The sequence below is a fragment of the Parasteatoda tepidariorum genome, chromosome 4 (assembly GCF_043381705.1).
Source record: "Parasteatoda tepidariorum isolate YZ-2023 chromosome 4, CAS_Ptep_4.0, whole genome shotgun sequence".
NCBI classification, from domain to species: domain Eukaryota; kingdom Metazoa; phylum Arthropoda; class Arachnida; order Araneae; family Theridiidae; genus Parasteatoda; species Parasteatoda tepidariorum.
The window spans coordinates 19,616,143-19,634,278 of NC_092207.1; the positions used below are offsets into that span (position 1 = coordinate 19,616,143).

The following is an 18,136-nucleotide window of genomic DNA, read 5'->3' on the forward strand; positions in this document are numbered from 1 at the left end:
CTAGCCTCACGGCAAGGGGGACTCTAACCCATGATCCGTCTACCACAGCGGATATTTTACGTCAGGACTGTGGTCGGTGTAAAAGAAAATATGATTAATTAAAATTTAAAAAAATTTAAAAAAAAAATAAATAAATAAAACCTTTGCATATATGCTTATCAATACATCCCGAGGTTTAAAATCTGTGTCTGCTTTCTCACCCGAAATATAAAGTTGTTTCTTTTTCCGGCTATTACATTGTTTATTGTTTATTGTCTTCAGTCGACTCTTGTTTGCACGCCTGAGTCAATTTATCTTTTTTTTTTATCATAGTGAGAAATAAATCAAAGGAATGTCTCGTTTTTAATGAAGATGTTTCTCTTCCCTCGCTATCTTGTAGAAAGAAAGAAAAAAAAGCAAAGTGAACGTCAGACCTATGTCGTGGTATAAAGGTTGAAAATTTTTCGACGCGAGTGCACTATTGTGGGTAAGAAAAGTTGGCTATGGATCCTGCTAAATTTTGCGGGTAACAGGTGGCAAATATGCACAAATGTATGGGTGATTATATTTCGGATACACCCCCCGGAATTCCGGATTTTTCATATCATCCTTCCAGGTCTAAAAATTAGGAAAAATATATGTGATTTTTATTTGCGATTTTCGCGTTTTTTAAGACCATTAGTTTGCGGATTTTCGTGAATCAAAACTTATAATCTGTCGAAATTTTCGCCGTAATCTAAAATTTAATAATCCGGCGAAATTTTCACTGCGATCTAAAATTTAATATTCCGGCGAAATTTTCGCCGTAATCTAAAATTTAATAATCCGGCGAAATTTTCACTGCGATCTAAAATTTAATAATCCGGCGAAATTTTCGCCGTAATCTAAAATTTATTAATCCGGCGAAATTTTCACTGCGATCTAAAATTTAATAATCCGACAAAATTTTCACTGCAATCTAAAATTTAATAATCCGGCGAAATTTTCACTGCGATCTAAAATTTAAACATAACACATAAAGTATGAATTAAGAGTTCTGGAATCAAAAATTTAAGTTTTGAAATTTTCGCAAAATCGCGTTGCCGAAGCTTTTACGTGATTCTTCCGAATATTTGAAACTACGCCGGAATTCGCTAATATCGCAATTCATTATTATTCACGCGATTTTAATATCAAACATCGTACCGTCCAGGTGGCCGAGCGGTTAGCGCGCCTGACTGCGAAGCCATAGGCTGCGGGTTCGAATCCCGCTCTGGGCATGGATGTTTCTCTCTCTTTGTGCTGTCCTCTGTTGTGTGTTGATGTGTGAATGTGGCCCACCCTATAAACGGGTTTGTGGCAGTGTGGCTTGGGAAATGTTGCTTGCCTCCGTGACTTTGGTTCACAGGTGCCCACTGGGTAACGCGAAATGAGCAACAATTCTGGCCTAGTATAGGCAAAGATTCAAATTCAGTGCCTGCCATTGGAAGAAAAAAATATCAAACATCGTTTTCCGTATTTATCTGATTTAAAAGTTACACATTGTGAATCGTTTTCATGAGATTAAAAATCGTACATCAAAATTACTATTTACGTGTTTTAAAAATCCAATATCGCTATTTGTATTTACGTTCAGGTTCAAAATTATACGGCTACGAAGTAGAGCATTTGTAGTCAGAAACTCAAAATTTTGTCGGCTGTTCAACGATGGTAATAAAAAAAATAATAAAACAAAAGAATTTTATGAGAAGGATAACACAAAATTTAAAACAAAAGTTTTATCAAAGAAAGTTGCGTATTTTTTCCAACTCCTACTATTAGATGATATCATTAAATCGATGATATCATTAAATCTATTAAATTAAGTAGAATGAGATGGGCCGGGCATGTAGTGAGAATGAGCCCAGAACGAACAGCATTGAAAGTCTCTAATGCAACCCCCTCCAATAAAAGGCCAAGAGGAAGGCCCAAAAAGAGATGGAATGACTGTGTAGATGAGGATTTTGCCATCCTAAAAGTAAAGAACTGGAAAACAATTGCTGGGAGAAGGGCAGAACGGGAAAAGCTTCTGAGGAAGGCCCAGGCCCACAAAGGGCGGTCGTGCCAATGCTGATGACTATTAGTTCACACTCTCTCTATATCTTGTTCAAATTTACAATCATTAATAAAATACTTTTTAATTATCCATTCAAGTTCAAATGCACTTTTTTAAACTTGCAGTGGGTGACACTTGATGTTAATACAGTTTTTTAAAATTATTAATTCATTCATTAAATTTAATAAATTAATTTTAGTTTTATAATGGGAGAAAAAATTGTAATTATTTAATAAAAAGTAACTAAAATAAATTTTTTCTTTGTTCGCCCAAGTAGGATTTTTTTTATGCCACTTGTTTAAAAATAATAGAACAAAAGTTTAAATAAGAGATTTATTTAAAAAGAAGTTTATTTAAAAAAATATAAATAATAGAACAAATCTGAAAATTTAAAATTATTTGTGCCCCATATATGCGTTATGGGAAGGGCGTAATGTCTGGTAGTTAAGTAAAAAGAAATGATGCTTGAAAGTGTTTCCAAGATGAGTAATCACCCGAGAAGACATCGCATGCAATTTATGGGCAACACCCAAGGAAAGAACTTCTTTCCTCTTTTATTTACTATTCCACGTCTCTGAGTTTTTTTGGTTTAGTTTATGTGGTGGTTTCACCCTCTCAGACTAGAGCCAATTTCAAATACATTTTTTTAAAATTATTATACAAAGTACAAATAAGTTGCCACCGTTTTCTATCAAAAATCGGCAGTTTACCGTGAAAAAACGGTACATTATTTTTTATTCAAAGTATTCTCCATTACTAGACACTTCCTTTTTCCATCTTTCTGGGAGCATTCGGATACTACGTCGGAAGATTTCTTCATCTTTCGAGGATATCCACGAATCGATCCATTCCTTGGTTTCTTCCTGAAGGGGCAAAGTCTAGCGAATACGGCGGCTGGGGTAGGACTTCCCATGGAAGTGTTTCCAAATAGCAAAATCAGGAACCGGGATAGCCTGGTCGGTAGGGCACTGGGCCCATGTCCAACAGTTCGTGGGTGCGATGCCCTCCGGCGGAAGATTCACCATGTAGTACATGGTGACTGATGCACGTTAAATCTGTCGAGTCGCAAAGTCCTCCCATATCAAATCAATACCTCTGGGGGTACTGATCCAAGAATTTCTTTGTCTTCTGGATTGGGTTCAAAATTACAAGGCTACGGAGTTGAACATTAGCAGTCTTAAACCAAAAAATTGGGTTGGCTGTTCTACGACGGATATAAAAATAAAATAAAATAGCAAAATCAATTTTCATGCAAAATCGATCGTTCAATGTCTCTTGGCGTATGGAACCCAAATTCCTTGTTTTTGAATCATTCCCGACGATTTTAAACGATGGGAAATTGCTTGCTGGTGTCACTTGTAATGTAAGAGCAAGTTCTTTTTGCTTTTGGGACGAATCTTCTTCCAATAATTCTTCCGATTCCTTGTCTTCGTACAATTTCGGCCTTCCACTGCGTTCTTTGTCTTCCACGTCAAACTCACCGTTTTGTAACTTCTGAAACCACTCAAGACAAATTCTCTCACTTAAAGCAGCCTCACCATATGCTTCTCTAAACAATAGATGCGCCTCAGCTGCAGATTACTTCGAATTGAAGAAGTAAATCGAAAGTTCTCTCAAATGACGCTTATTTGGCACGAAACTTGACATTTTTGTACTAAAACAATTGCGTAATGCTAATACGGAATTACTAATACTTTAAGGTTATATGTTGTTACCAGATGGACAAACTTGAAATAAGACGTTTCACACCAGTCAACCTTCTGGTAGTGCCATCTTGTGACGAACGTCGGAACTTATTTGTACACCCAATAAAATAAAGAAAACTATTCTTAAAAGAAATAGATACATTACATTTAGAAATACTTTTGACTCCATTTTAATGATAGTTTCATTGAGATTTAATGAAACAGGCGTTATTTTCCGCCATCTTTCTTTTTCTAAGCTAAGGAATGTATTATAACGGTTTGTGTACCACGTGTTTAATCATCTGCAGCAGAGATGATTGTGCTCCGGAAAAAAAAAACCGGATTTCCGGATTTTTCCCTAGCCGCGTTCCGGAAATCCAATGTCCTGAAGTTTCAAGAAATCGTCGATCACATTTATGTATAGAAATTCTTGCATATTTTATTTAAAAATATTAGAACTAGAATGTATACATGGTATCTCTTTCATTTGTAAATATTTTTTTTCTGGTAGAATAATAAATGTGATTAAAGATAAAAGTAAACTAATGCATAATTATTCATTTAAATTATGTTGCGTATAATTTCATTAGAGTTTCATGTTTTGAAAATATCAATGATTTAAATTTATAATGATGTAAATTTTTTGAAATGTGCGTCATTAATGATTTTACCCAAGAAAGTTTCAGGATTTTTGAGTTGGGCCCATCTGCTGCAGCTTTGCCATTATCCCCCGAAATCTTTTACATTACAGCCTTAAAGAATGACATTAAAATAATAATAATAACCTATACTTTAATGAGCTTACATTTTTCCTGTTTTCTTCTGAGAAGCTTTAACTAAGCTTAAGAATAAACTTAGCTATTTAAAATAATAAATATTTAAATTGTAAATTTTTCTACTGGATACATTTCTTAAATTTGTTATGGTTGTGTTTTCTATGTAGGGAAAAAAAGGGCGGTTTTAGGGTTGTTCTAGAGCAGTGTTCCCCAACCCCCGGACCGTCCATTTCATTGAAACTGAATTTAAATTCCTAGATTTATACCCCAAATTAAAAATATCTATGTCCCATTAAAATTTTATTTTTAAAAAAAGGGGGGCCCCGACGGTAGAATATCCCGAGATTGGCAGAATACCCCGAGATTCCCATTACAGCACTTAAATCCCTATTGCCATTTCCGATAACCTATCTGTGTGAAGCGGGGTTTTCTGCAGCCAAAACAAAGCAACGGAATAAACTGTACATAAGCAACACACTTCGGGAGTCATTGTCTCCGATTACCCCCCCAGATGGAACCGTCTCATTGCCAAGAAACGAGCTCAGTGTTCTCATTGATTTAACGTTCTAGTAAGTTGAAATGTTAAATCACTTTAGATAAATTTTTTTGGTGTAACTGTATTTTATTTTGAAGGCATATTTAAATACAATTAAATTGAAATTAATAAATCAAAATCTAGAATATAAACAATCAACGCCTCCCCCCCCCCGTCAAGCGGGCTGCGGTAAATTTATCAAACGTTGACAGGTCCGCGGTGGTAAAAAGGTTGGGAATTAATTTCTCAAACTATGTAAATTACTATACAGGTTTGAATTAATTTCTCCGACGGTGTAAATTATTATACAGGTGTGAATTAATTTCTCCAACTGTGTAAATTACTATACAGGTTTGAATTAATTTCTCCGACGGTGTAAATTATTATACAGGTGTGAATTAATTTCTCCAACTGTGTAAATTATTATACAGGTGTGAATTAGTTTCTCCAACGAAGTTCGCTTCCTTAAAGTAGTGAAGTAGTCACTACAATTTCAAAGTAGTTTGTAGTCACATTTTAAAAAGAAGTGGTTGTAGTTAACATCTTTTTTTTTATAACCGTCGTTGAACAGCCGACCCAATTTTATGGGTTAACAACTACTCATGTTCAACTCCGCAGCCTTGTAATTTTGAGCCCCATCCAGAAGACAAGGGAGGGAACTCCTGGATCGAGTAAAGGGAGAAATTTGCCTTCGTGGAGGACTTTTTGATGGAGCTAATCCGCATTTGCGTTACATGGAGAGGAAGACTGCGAGAACCTCCCACGGTTAGCCTGACGGCAAGGGGACTCTAACCCATGATCCGTCTACCACTGGGGATATTTCACGTCAGCACTGTGGTCGGTGCAAGCCGGATGCGGAATTCGTATCGACTGGGAATTCGAACCCCAGGAATTGGAAGGCGAACGCTCTATCCCCTGAGCCATCGCGGCTCAGTTAACATTTGTAACAAAGTAGTTGTGAATGTAGTAAACTACGAAAATAATGTAGTTTTTCAGATCACTGCTTTGGATTATTTCAAAATTTCATGGCCGAAGTTTATTTATTTATTCGGATAAATTGTGAGTGGGTCATTATATGTGCACACCTTTATCTCGTGTGCATTTAAGAGTGTTTCCGTTTGTCTCACTATCAGTTCTTGTGAGATAACGACTTATGCTGATAGCCATGAAGGACTGGGTGTGAGATTATGCTGCTGTTTTGTTACACTTTTCTCCAATGCCATCATCTGATCTCTCCCTTCGCGACATTTTGAACCAAGTACTTGCTCCTTGCTTCAAAGTCGGTCTGTATCTCATATTTACTATTTTTTATTTCAAACTCTAAAATACTTATCTCTTATTCCATTTCAAATAGTGAGTTTGAGTACTCGGAATTACTACTATCTGTGTTGTATTTATTTCTGGCTATTTTTTCTCTCTCAATTTCTTTTGATTGGCAGTGTCCATCATTTCTGAGGGGTCACAAAAGTGTCGACTATTATTTTATGCCGACTATTATTTTATATATTACCCACTGGCAAAACAGGTCTTGGTTTGGATCTGGCATTTGCTCACAAAATTGTTTCCTTGCTTTAGATTTAGCATTAATAATGTATAATGCTAAATCTAAATCTAATAAGTAATCTTGAACTCAGAATAATAACCTTCGCAGCTCCCTGTTTTAAGAATGTTTTTCCCTATTTTTTTTTAAAAAAAGAAAAGGAAAAAAAAAGTTGTCAATGGAAAAAATGCTAGGGGGAAGCTTTTATTATTATTTTTTTCCATGTTTAGTCAATACTCATTGGTAGGTTAATTTCAAAATAGTTAGTGAGGGATCCTTAAAATTTAACGGCCTAGGGCCCATTTTTGTCTTGGGGGGGAAGGGATATTTCCGTATCCTGATCTGGCCCGCCACCTATAATCGCCAAGTTGCCGAATAAATTTTAAACTTGTTAATTTTTTGGGGTGGGGGAAAAATTATACCGTAATACCTTTCGAGTTGGTTCCTTTCTGTGATGTTTTTTTTTAAATTTTTTTTATTATTTTTTATATGTTTCTCGCAGGCCGTTGCCAGGAAGTTGCTAAGACTTGGCAATTCTGCCATAGATATTACAATTCGAAAATCTTCTCACAGATATTCTAGTATCAATTGCCGTGCAACAGAAAAATCTACGTAAGCGGCAAAATATTCAAAATTTAGATTTGTATATGTTTGACATTTTTGTAACGACTGCAATTCTTTTTTTTTTTTTTTTTTTCAAAAATAAATTTTGTTTCATCAATTTTTTAAGATTCTGTTACATAAAGCTTTCATAGTATTAGCAATAGAAAAGAAAATAGTTGCCTACCCCGTAAAGCAATGTTTTATTATAGAAATTCGTGATTTTAAACAGTGATGGAAGTATTTATTTATTTATTTTTTTACTTGTTCTTCCAATAGACACAAAAAACCTTGTGCTGCTTTTAAATTCATGCAGGTGTAAAATTATTTCAATCTCGAATTTTGATGCATCATGATTTGAGTACTTATTCTACACGTTCAAGAATGTTTGCTTCTTTAATAAAACCACGGGGAAAAAAACATGTATTCTGGTAGGTTTTAATTTTTTCTCTGTTTTTCTGCCTTTAAATTTTTTTAATGCATCTGCTGTATAACAATATGATTTACAAGGTAGGGGCTTGCGAAGAAATTTTTTTCTTTCTTGACAACATATTGTGAAGAAAAAAAAAAGTAGTAATATAGTTTTTCGCATTTTATTCCATTCTACCCGGCGCCGAATTCAGCGCTGATTTAAAATATCCTCTGCGTTAGACGGACCAAGGATTAGAATCTCCTTGCCGTCGGACTAATCGTGGGTTGTTTTCGCGGTTTTCTTTTCCATGTAATGCAAATGATTAGTTTCTTGCAAAAAAAAAAAAACATCCACGAAGACTAGTCGATCCGATCTCTTGATCCAGGAGCTCTCTCGTCTTCTGGTTTCGGTTCAGAATCACAAGGCTATGGAGTTGGACGTTAACTCAAAATTGCCGTAATCTCTATCGTAAACTGGCCGGTTATAAAATAAAATTCCAACTTTGATAACCATGACTATAAATAAACTCAAATAATGTGAAATAAGAATTGACAGCTAATCATTTTATCTCTCTTATTATTTTTTTCTTCTTTGGATATTGCAGAAACTACTTTCAATACAGGTTAAATTTAAATTCCAGGTACTAACAGTCTAAATTATTGAGGTGCATTGATTTATTGATATTTCAGTTATCAATAAAGTAATTGTTACCAAGAAATATAGTACGGATGATTTTATTCCAGCTATAGATTTCATATTATATGAATCGATCACTGCTTTGAATGGAATTGATCATTAAAAATGGAACATTTTCATTCGTATAATGTTCACGTCTGAGCGAATCGGCTTTCGTGGGCACTGCGACATTTTAGGTTTATTGATGGAATACGTTTTTATATACTTGGATAAGTTTTTAAACGAACCATTTTGTTCAAATCTTCTTTATGGGTACTGATTTAAGTCATAATCTGTTCGGATGGATTCAATTTAGAATTATTTTGTTTCCTTGCTTTGTTCGTAGCTTGAAAGAATTTTTTAGTTCTTTATTTTATTTTTTATTTTTTTACTATAGAAAAACGTCGATTAATATTGAGTCAGATAAAATATGCATTTTATGTTTTCCTACTATATGAGACGGCTGTATTTTTTTATATTTATTTTATATTGAAAAATACTACATACGAATAAAATGTATTTATTTAAGCATATATGAAGTTTTATGTATGCGATATAATCAATGTATTGCAGAGGATTATTCCATCTGATTCAAATCATCTTTTTTAAATTTTTTTTCTTCTTTTGATGCGTAATTGCAAAAGCATGTTTCCGCTATTTTTAACTTCCGTTTCGGAAATTTCCCGTCAATTAGATCTTCGGTATTTTTCAAGTTTCTGTATCCTGTTTCAACGTCACTGATATCTATTTCTGTAATATATACTTGGAATCGGGTTTTAATTTCCCCTCACCTGTAATTTAACTAATTCCTCTGTTAGTAGGCTTATGCAAGATTATGTTCTACTATATTTCTCTTTTATTCAGTTCTATGAATGGAACTTGAAACTATTCGTCGTTTTTTATTTTTTGAAAGCGAGAAGTTTTATTTTAATATTGATTAAAATCGGTTTGATAAAGGTTGTTGGTCTTCCTGTTATGTAAAACACTACTACAGTTTCTATAAGGCGGTGAAATTTTGGTTAAAAAGTCGGCGCTTTAATTTTGGACATCTATCAAATTATTGCCCAGCTCGAGAATCGTCATCGACCATAATTTTGGAGGAAAATAAAAAAATATTTATGATTCGAAGTATCAATAATTTTTTCTTAATATATTCAGTAATTGAATAGTTTTGCGACTTAAATTCCCGAGATTATATTTTTATTTAATAAATTTTTAAATATTTCTTTATTTTAAAAAATAATGTTTCAACTACTATTATTTTATATTTAGTATTTTATGTCTCAACAACTATTGGATCTTAAACAATTATTTTATTTTAACTTATTATTTTTCTTAATTTTTATTCTTTAAATGATGACGGTCGCCGCTATTTCAGACGATTTTCACTCTTATAAATCAAAAACTAATGAATGAAAATGTGTGAAATATTAGTTTTTTTTTAATAGGAATATATCAGAAACATTGTTGCCGATTTTATTTTCTGATTGATTTTAGGACAGATGTGAAGATTTTTGTTTTGAGCCACGTGATTTATTTCAGCGAAAATAATTAGAAAATTTTAGATATTTTGCAGTTATATTTTCTTTAGTCTGGCGATGAATAAGGCATCTCATTTTGTTCTAATTTCAATTTTGTTTTGCAGTAATTCAATAGTTTATTATAAAGGTTTTCCAGTTTGAATAAAATTGAGGGAATTTTTAGAAATAAGTAGATATTACTATCTTAATAATTTTACAATATTATCATAAATGTTATTTTTAAATGTAAAGTTTTTTAACTTAAAAAAAATTAAATAAACTTTGTTACATTATTAAGATAATAAACATTCATAAGACTCACATTTTTGTTTTATGTGCCAAAGGTTACATATCTATAGTTAGCTTATTAGTTTACAATTAAAGCCATTTCATGCAGCGTTTATATTTATAAATTCATCAAGAACAAGTTTTTGATCACTAATAATGCATGGTGCTTAGCGTTTTTAAAAAGTGTTTACTTTGGATTTTTTAAAAGACCTTAAAGGTGCTTTTTTTCATGGGATGTTTTTAAAAAGTGCTTCATTTTCCCTTTTCGAACATGAGATTTTCTTTACCATGTCGATTTTCGCCATGTACTATGCAAAAGCATGCTTTTCACATTGTTCTATTACACGTTTTCATAATTTATTCAACTACAATCTACTTCGGCGCGTCCCGTCGGTAAATAGCTTATGAAACCTTCAATCATTTTACATGTTTTATGAAATACTTGGGAAGTCCACATGTGCGTCCACTGAGCTGAGATCGGTGAGATTCTTGAACTCTTCATGTGCAACCTGCTACATTTTGCAATTCTCAATTTCAGGCTGCATTTTCCACTGTCTGGTATCGAACCGAAAAACCTCTTCATCTTTTTATAATGGCTAATATAATCAAGAAAAGTGTTCTTTGTCTGAAATTGGTTATTTTATCAGGATCTTGTAAAGTCTTTGAAAATTATTTTGCATTTTGTTAATGTATATAGTGCTTAAAAATATTTGAGTGCTTGAAAAGATGATGTTGAATGATTTGGCTACGCCCTTTAATATGTGTTTCTATTTCAGTTATTTATAACATTCTGCTTGAGTTCATTTGTCTTTTTCGATTTTTTTTTAAAATTGTCCTTTTGGTTTCGTTTTTTAGAAAGTTGAGTAGCTGTTTTGGGAGATATTTCCGTATCGTGATCTGTTGCTACAATTGCCAAGGTCTCAAATAGATTTTAAGCTTGCAATTTAAAAACAAAACAAAACATGTAGATGTTAGTTGGGGGGTGGCTGCGAGTTATACCTTTCGAATTGGTCCCTTTCTCTGATGTTTTTTTAGTTTTTCGCGGGCCACTGCCCCGGAAGTTGCCAAGACTTGACGATTATTCTGCCACAGATCACGATACGAAACTCTTCCCTTGTTTTGTTTAATTATGTATAGTTTATCTAAAATAAGAACTCCCCCAGACATTCGTCTGAACCTGTGGCGGTGACTATGGTAACGAGGTATGACTATTTCAAGTAGGGGTGCGGGGTCACTGCTTTGGAATGGTTTCGACTCTCGTCGGCGAGAGAAAGGGTATCGCTTTCTTCGATCTATTGTGTTAGTTCTAAAGTGAACTTACCTTCCTTAAAATGCGCTATTCTTGTTTCCATAGCACCAGACAGCCTCAGACTTTGTGGCGGGAGGAGTTCTTAGCTTAGACAAACTATATCAATTTTATTGTTTTCTTTTCAGGTGTAGTTCATGAACATCCCAGAATCGGTTCAGATGGAGAGAGTGAGGAAGCATCTGGTGCCTCTGACGAAGTAGTTTCCCCGGTCAAGCGTCGGTCTAGGTCCCGGCATGTCAGTCAAGTAAGTCATCACACATTTCGCATTTAATTATAACAGTGGTTTCCTATTATTGTTATGAAACCCTAAATGATCCTTCTTTTGCCAGAACTCCGATTTTATTTTTCTTCCAAGGAGCTCCTTAGGAATTAGGAACACAAAAACCGAAGAAAGAACTACAAATTATTTTGATAATTATTTAACGTGAGAAACGAAATTTTTACATCACTTTGTTAATAATTTACTAAAAATTAGGTTTTATGACTGACCGTTGAATTAACTTGTTGGGAGCTAAGGAACTAATATCTAGCTAAGTTCTGACTGTGTTTTTGGTATTCGCTTGATCTGAAAATGAAGAAAATAAGCTGGCGTTTTCAATTAAATGGAATTGTTAAGAATGTTTATCACAGAGATACTCTTTGATTTTTGAATTTTGTTATTTTATTTTGAATTAAAAATTTAATGGGAAATAATCCAAATTTTTATTAATAAATATTTTAGTATATATTCTATATTTTGTTATTAGACTTTCTTTTACATTCCTTTTTTTTGGCATATTACTTAATTATATCGAAGCAACAAAGTATTAAATAATTAATAGGCTGTTGATTGGATATAAGTACAATGGGATACCTGCATGTGACGTAGTGTGGGTATCTCGATCCTGATTGGTTGTTGAAACGTGGCATTTGTTAAGGTTAGCAACTGTTCTTTCCATTCTATTTCGAGTAAGCCAAGCTCGTCAAGTATCAATTCTCTTAAGTGACACATTCTAGATTCTTTCACAAAGATTCTTTCTCAGAGATTTCAATTCTCTCACTGTATATATTTACACAGAGACTTAACACAAAGGCAGGCACTAAGCCAAGTGGGACATAAACAAACTAACTGGGCATCAAAGTTGTCAGTTACGTAAAATAAAAATATATCACGATTACAATAAAATACATAAGCAAATAATAAATATTAAGTTAAGTAAAAGAAGTAGACCAGAAAGAATTATATTTCAACTTATTTGATGTGCAATACCGCTCTGTATTTAATTTATTAATCGTTAATTAATATTCTAACTTATGTAGAGAAACTTAGCTCAACTTAAGTATGCCATTTTGCTGATAAAGATCAGCTGGCTGATGTTTTAGATGTGAGGGTATAGGAAGTCTTCTTCTTGAAGTGCGAGTACCCAATTACAGTTTCCAAAAAAATTTTTTAGTTTAAAAAAAAGTTCTGTCACTGAATCCTTTGTTGTTGTTTCTAATGCCACTTGCCACAGGGGCAACCCTGCTTGGTGAAATCGAGCAAATTTAAGGCAGAGTGTGCGATTGTTGTTTTTCAGTGGCGCCATCTATGGCCAAGAATTTGACTTCTGCCACACCATACGTTGCATCTGTTTATAGGGCGGACCCATTCATACATCCATTCATTCATCCATCTATCCACAGATCGTAATTTTGACCTGAATCAGAGAATGATCGATCTCCAGTCCAATGCTCCCAGAGGCATTGATTTGTTATGGAAACATGGAGGACTTTTGCCTCTCGACAGATTTAATGTGCATCAGTCACTTTACTACATGGGGAGTCTTCAGCTGGCCGGTTCAAACTCTCGGATATGGGCCCAGCGCCCTACCGACCAGGTTATCCCGGCCGAACCCTTTGTGACTCTTCCAAGGAACACTTTTTGGTTGACTCTGAATTAAACAAAGTATGAACATAATATAAAACAAAGCAGCATCCCTGATTTTTTTCTCCAAATATTTAACTTTTAAAAGCGCCAAAATTTGTCAAAAGCAAAGGAGATTCATCATACAATGGTAATAAAAGTCTGACATTCATTGATTGTGAAATATCAACGCATTTACAAACAATGAGATAGCTAGGAATAACATTACTTAACGAAAATTCTTTTTAGTATGTTATAAATACACTTAATGTTGAATTTTCTTTCATTATATTTTCATTACATGTAGATAAATGTTTTCTTTCAAAACATTGACTGACTGACTGGTCGCCTCACAGCATTTGTTAATGCATCTTTATTTGAGGGCAAATGTGTCATACCATGAGAGAACAAATTTAAATACTTTTTACTCTTAAAAATTTGTACGCTTTATGATTTTTTAAATTTTCAAAATTTTTTTATTTGTTTTTTTTCCAGCTGTTGACTTAGACATCTGACATATCAGAAATTTGCTATATTGTAATCAAAAATAGGGGACCAGCCTATACATCAATATTAAAAATAAATCATAACAATAAATTTCACACTTTTATTTCTGCATTAAAATTGTTCAATGCATGCAAATGTATTATTCAAATTTATAAAAAACTGTACAGAAATATATCATTATTGTTTGAAAAATAGGTTAAAAATAAACTAATCACAAAATAATTATTTAAATCAAATTTTTGGTTAGGGAAAAGCATTCATATTCAATAATGCATTAAATTTTCAGATTGTTCTTTGTTTGCATTCTGAAAATAAGATTTGTAAAATATTATTTTGAAAACGATTTACATGTTTCTGAACTGTTTATTCTTTTTTTTTTCCAGCATGATATTAGTAAACGGCTCTCCCTCCCTGCCGATGTACACCTTCCAGAAAGTTTTCTTGCCAAACAGACAGTCAGTCCGACGTTGGAGGGTCCTATTAGTAGGACGCTCAGAAGGCAATCTCTGGTATGACATGAATTTTTAATTTGTATTATCTTTTAGGTACTTTTACTAGATACTTTTGAATGCTGAAATATTTTTTTCTTTATTTTCTTTCTGCAAAAATGTAAGCGTAAATATTTACTTTTATTTATTTGAAAATAATTATTCTGTGATGCGTATTAATTCAAAGAAAAGTTGTATTTTGCAGATGTTGTTATTGTTTCATTGTATCGAATTTATTATTTGTCTGTCATTACTATTTAAAGAAAATAAGTAATATCAAGTGTTTATTTTAGATCTCATAAATTTTTTACTAATATTTCTAATTAAAGTAATTGCTTCTTTAACTTTTTTTTAAAGATCTTATAGTTAGTCTTACTATTTGTACTGCTTTATTATATTTAAAAAAAAAAAAAGAAGAAAAAAACGATGTCAACAGTTTTCTATTGTTATTCTTAGTGCTTTCTTTAGAATCTGTTATTTCTTCAGGTCATTAGAATTTTTTTTCTTTTCATGAGTAGTGTTTATGAGTAGTAATTATTAGTTTATAGTGTTTATTTCCTTTTGAAAACGAATTATTTTTTTCTTCTTCAAAAAGATGAAATTTAATTACCCTATCATCTGATTTCCCATCATTACCAGATTGATGATAATAGTAAGTGCTAATAAAATTAGGATAAAAATTGAAAACAAGTCTCTCCGAATGGCATTTGCAATCATGATATGCAAACATCTGCAACATTAAATATTTTTTTTACTATATTAAATCTTTTTTTAATTAAGACTTTTTCACTTTTCTCCGTATCTATGTATTATTATTATTTTGTCTTTTGTAATTCCTCTGATTTTGAAAATGTGAACATTTATTTAATCAAAACAATGTTTTTTTTTGCAACTTGAAAACTCAGTTTCTAAAGATTCGAATGAAAGCTTTTAGTACTGAATATGTTGGCTTTTTGAAACTTTATTGCCACTTTCTGTGATTAAATAAACGTGTATCCAAAAAGGGAATAATTTTTTTTTAAAAATAGAAATCTTCACATTTTTAGTATAAATGATCTTTCAAATATTTTCCTGTTAAAAGTTTATTTTAATATGATAGCATTGCACTCCTTTGTATCATTAGCTCTTTTCAGTTTCTTTCTAACTTAAAACTTATGTTTTATAATGATGATCTACGTTCAATGGCTCTACATCAGTATCAGTAATTAGCTTTTAAAGAATAAGTGTAAATGAGTAATATGTATGATTGTATATATTTTTAAAATTAAAAGTACAAATTGTTTTATGTAGGGTGTGTTTGTAGGAAGTAATCACACACAAACACACCATAATATTCTAAGCTTTTAATATCTCTGGATTTTTGGTGTATCAAGGCAAATTAGAAAAAGATTTTTTTCTCTTACATTTTGAAATTATACAGTATTCTATTAAATGTAAATATTTTTTCCTTTTCTATATCAATGAAATGGTCATAATAAATTATATGATCTTATATACTTAAATACCTAGAGTGTAAATTTGCAATTTTTTTTTCCAGTCAGAAATAGGTTTTGGTAGAATAGAATCTTATGTGAAACTTCATAAGCTTGGTGAGGTTAGTATAACCTTTTATTTGAAATTCTCTTTAAGAATATAATTTTTAAAATTGGCCATGTTATGCATTTCTGTTTAAAAAAAGATATTAGATATTGAATTCTTAAGATTGCTTTTATACATATTGCGTATAAAAGCAATCGTTTTCGTAAAAGCAAAGTGCGTAGAAGCACTCGTAAAAGCAAAGTGCGTAGTGTTTTTAAAAAGTGCTTAAAGGTGTTTATTTTCGTTTTTTAAATGCCCTTAAAGGTGCTTTTTTCATAAGGTGTTTTGGAAAAGTGCTTAATTTTCCCTTTTCAAAAATGAGATTTTCTTTTCTTTACCATGTCGATTTTAGGCATGTATTATGTAAAAGGGTGCTTTTCATATTTTTCTATTAGTCTTTTGATTATTTTATAATGGCTAATATAATCAAGAAAAAGAGTTCTTTGTCAGAAATTAGTTATTTTATCATGATCATGTAAAGTCTTGGAAGAAATATTACCATGATAAGAAATATTAGCTTCCAATTAATAGTTGTAGATAAATGATAAGATGAAGCTTAAAGATAAGTTGATATTTTAAAAATTCTATTAATTGAAGAGTAAAATTATTCTTGGTTTCTTTCTCTGTCCTTTTATTTATTTATTTATTATTATTTTTAAGGAGGACATTTAAAAAATCAATAAAAGTTTATAGCCATGAATGCTTTCATTAAAAGTGTAGTTTTCGAAATATTTTGCTAAATATACAGATTTTAAAGTTATTTGTTGAAAATATTGAATACTTTCTTCAGTCTTAATGAAAAAGTATAAACTTGTAGTTAGAATCTTTTAATGTATAACTTTGTGCCATTTGAAGAAATCTAATTTTGGGCAGTTAGAAGAAAATGTATATAAAGGTTAGGAAATGAACTAAACAGATATTTTTCGAAAGCATATTTTTAAAATATGGGAATGATAGATTTCATACCTTCATAATAAGATTGCGCCTGACAATTACTTTAAGTAATCGGTCTAATTTCAGACCCTTAATGAGGCTAATTTTGTCTCATTTATGTTAAATAAACACTTGGAACTCTTTCAATTTTTTAAAGATCTAAATCTGTTTTTAATTTGTTCAATCAAAATCAGATCAGTTGTTTTAAATTTTTTAATAATTTAAAAAATTATTAGATTTCTTATAGGTACTTCTTTTATTGGGTGCTTTTAAAAAGTGATTAATTTTCCCTTTTTCAAAATGAGATTTTTCCTTTACTATGTCGATTTTCGCTGCGACTTATGCAAAAACACACACTTCACATTGTTCAATTCAACGTTTTCACAATTAATTTAATCTGTTTCGGCGTATTGTCAGTCTGTAGCATATGNTTGCGGCTTGCATATTTCGTAGGTGTAAGTTTTGAGTATCTCGTAGCTGCTTACATTTTTCCATTAAAGTATCCAAACTTATTTCTATTTCGATGATATCCGGTGTCTCAGTTCGTATTAATCCTTCTAACTTATTTAAGGCTTTCGTAAAACTTGTCCGTGAAGCCGCTCGTAATTGTTTTGAAGCATCCATGCTTACGTAATTATAGTTTCTTTACTGCGTAGTTGATGTTTTCTTTTTACGATCCGCTTTGCATCAATTCGATGCACGTCCAGACAGGGATGCCACTATATCGCTTAACTTACTTATTGTTGTCTAAAGGATGCCCATCGAGGTTCTTAATTAATTAGGCAGATCGTAATTAACAATATTTTATTAACATAANTGAAAAGTGCTTAAAAGGTGCTTATTTTTTGTTGCGTAATTTGACTACACACCCTGTATTTTAATCTAATTGAATTTCAAGGTTAATATGCATATTTAATTGAATTCATTATGTTAAATGATTTGTTATTTATACTGTCATGACATGATTGTTTTTTTAATAATATGATGTGTTGTTTTTGTCATTTATAGTATACTGTACATGATGGTTGTTATTCATAATATCCTAATTTATAATGGTTATTGTTATATTACAGCTTAACCCTGCTATAGTGAACCCAGAATACAGGGAACACTCAGCTGTAGTAAATGCTTTTAGTGGCCCATCCAGACAGTTATTTAACTAATGTTGTTTAATACGCTTATTAATACTGAATAGATGTTGTGAACAATTAGTTTTTTGTGAGCTCTATAATTTTAAAAAAAATGAATGTAAGAACATTTTTGGTTAACGTGATAAGTTCAAAAGTATATAATTATGACTTTAATTTAAAAATGAAGTAATAGACATTTTGAGAGACTTGTTTAGAGTGATTCAT

The 18,136-nt window shown here is 31.9% G+C and overlaps 1 protein-coding gene across 7 annotated transcripts in view; it reads left to right on the forward strand.

Moving 5' to 3' along the window:
* Positions 1 to 18,136, forward strand: part of LOC107440460 (cyclin-dependent kinase 16) — a 96,726-nt gene that overhangs the window by 61,180 nt on the left and 17,410 nt on the right. For 5 of the 7 annotated variants that reach the window (XM_016053381.3, XM_016053402.3, XM_016053386.4 and 2 more), the window contains 3 exons: positions 11,519 to 11,637; positions 14,166 to 14,291; positions 15,808 to 15,864. In XM_016053381.3, the coding sequence (XP_015908867.2) occupies positions 11,519 to 11,637; positions 14,166 to 14,291; positions 15,808 to 15,864 (302 nt within the window). Of the gene's footprint in view, positions 1 to 6,179; positions 6,333 to 7,595; positions 7,621 to 11,518; positions 11,638 to 14,165; positions 14,292 to 15,807; positions 15,865 to 18,136 lie in introns of those variants that run through there. The other 2 variants (XM_016053421.3, XM_071179486.1) reach the window with 2 other exon arrangements.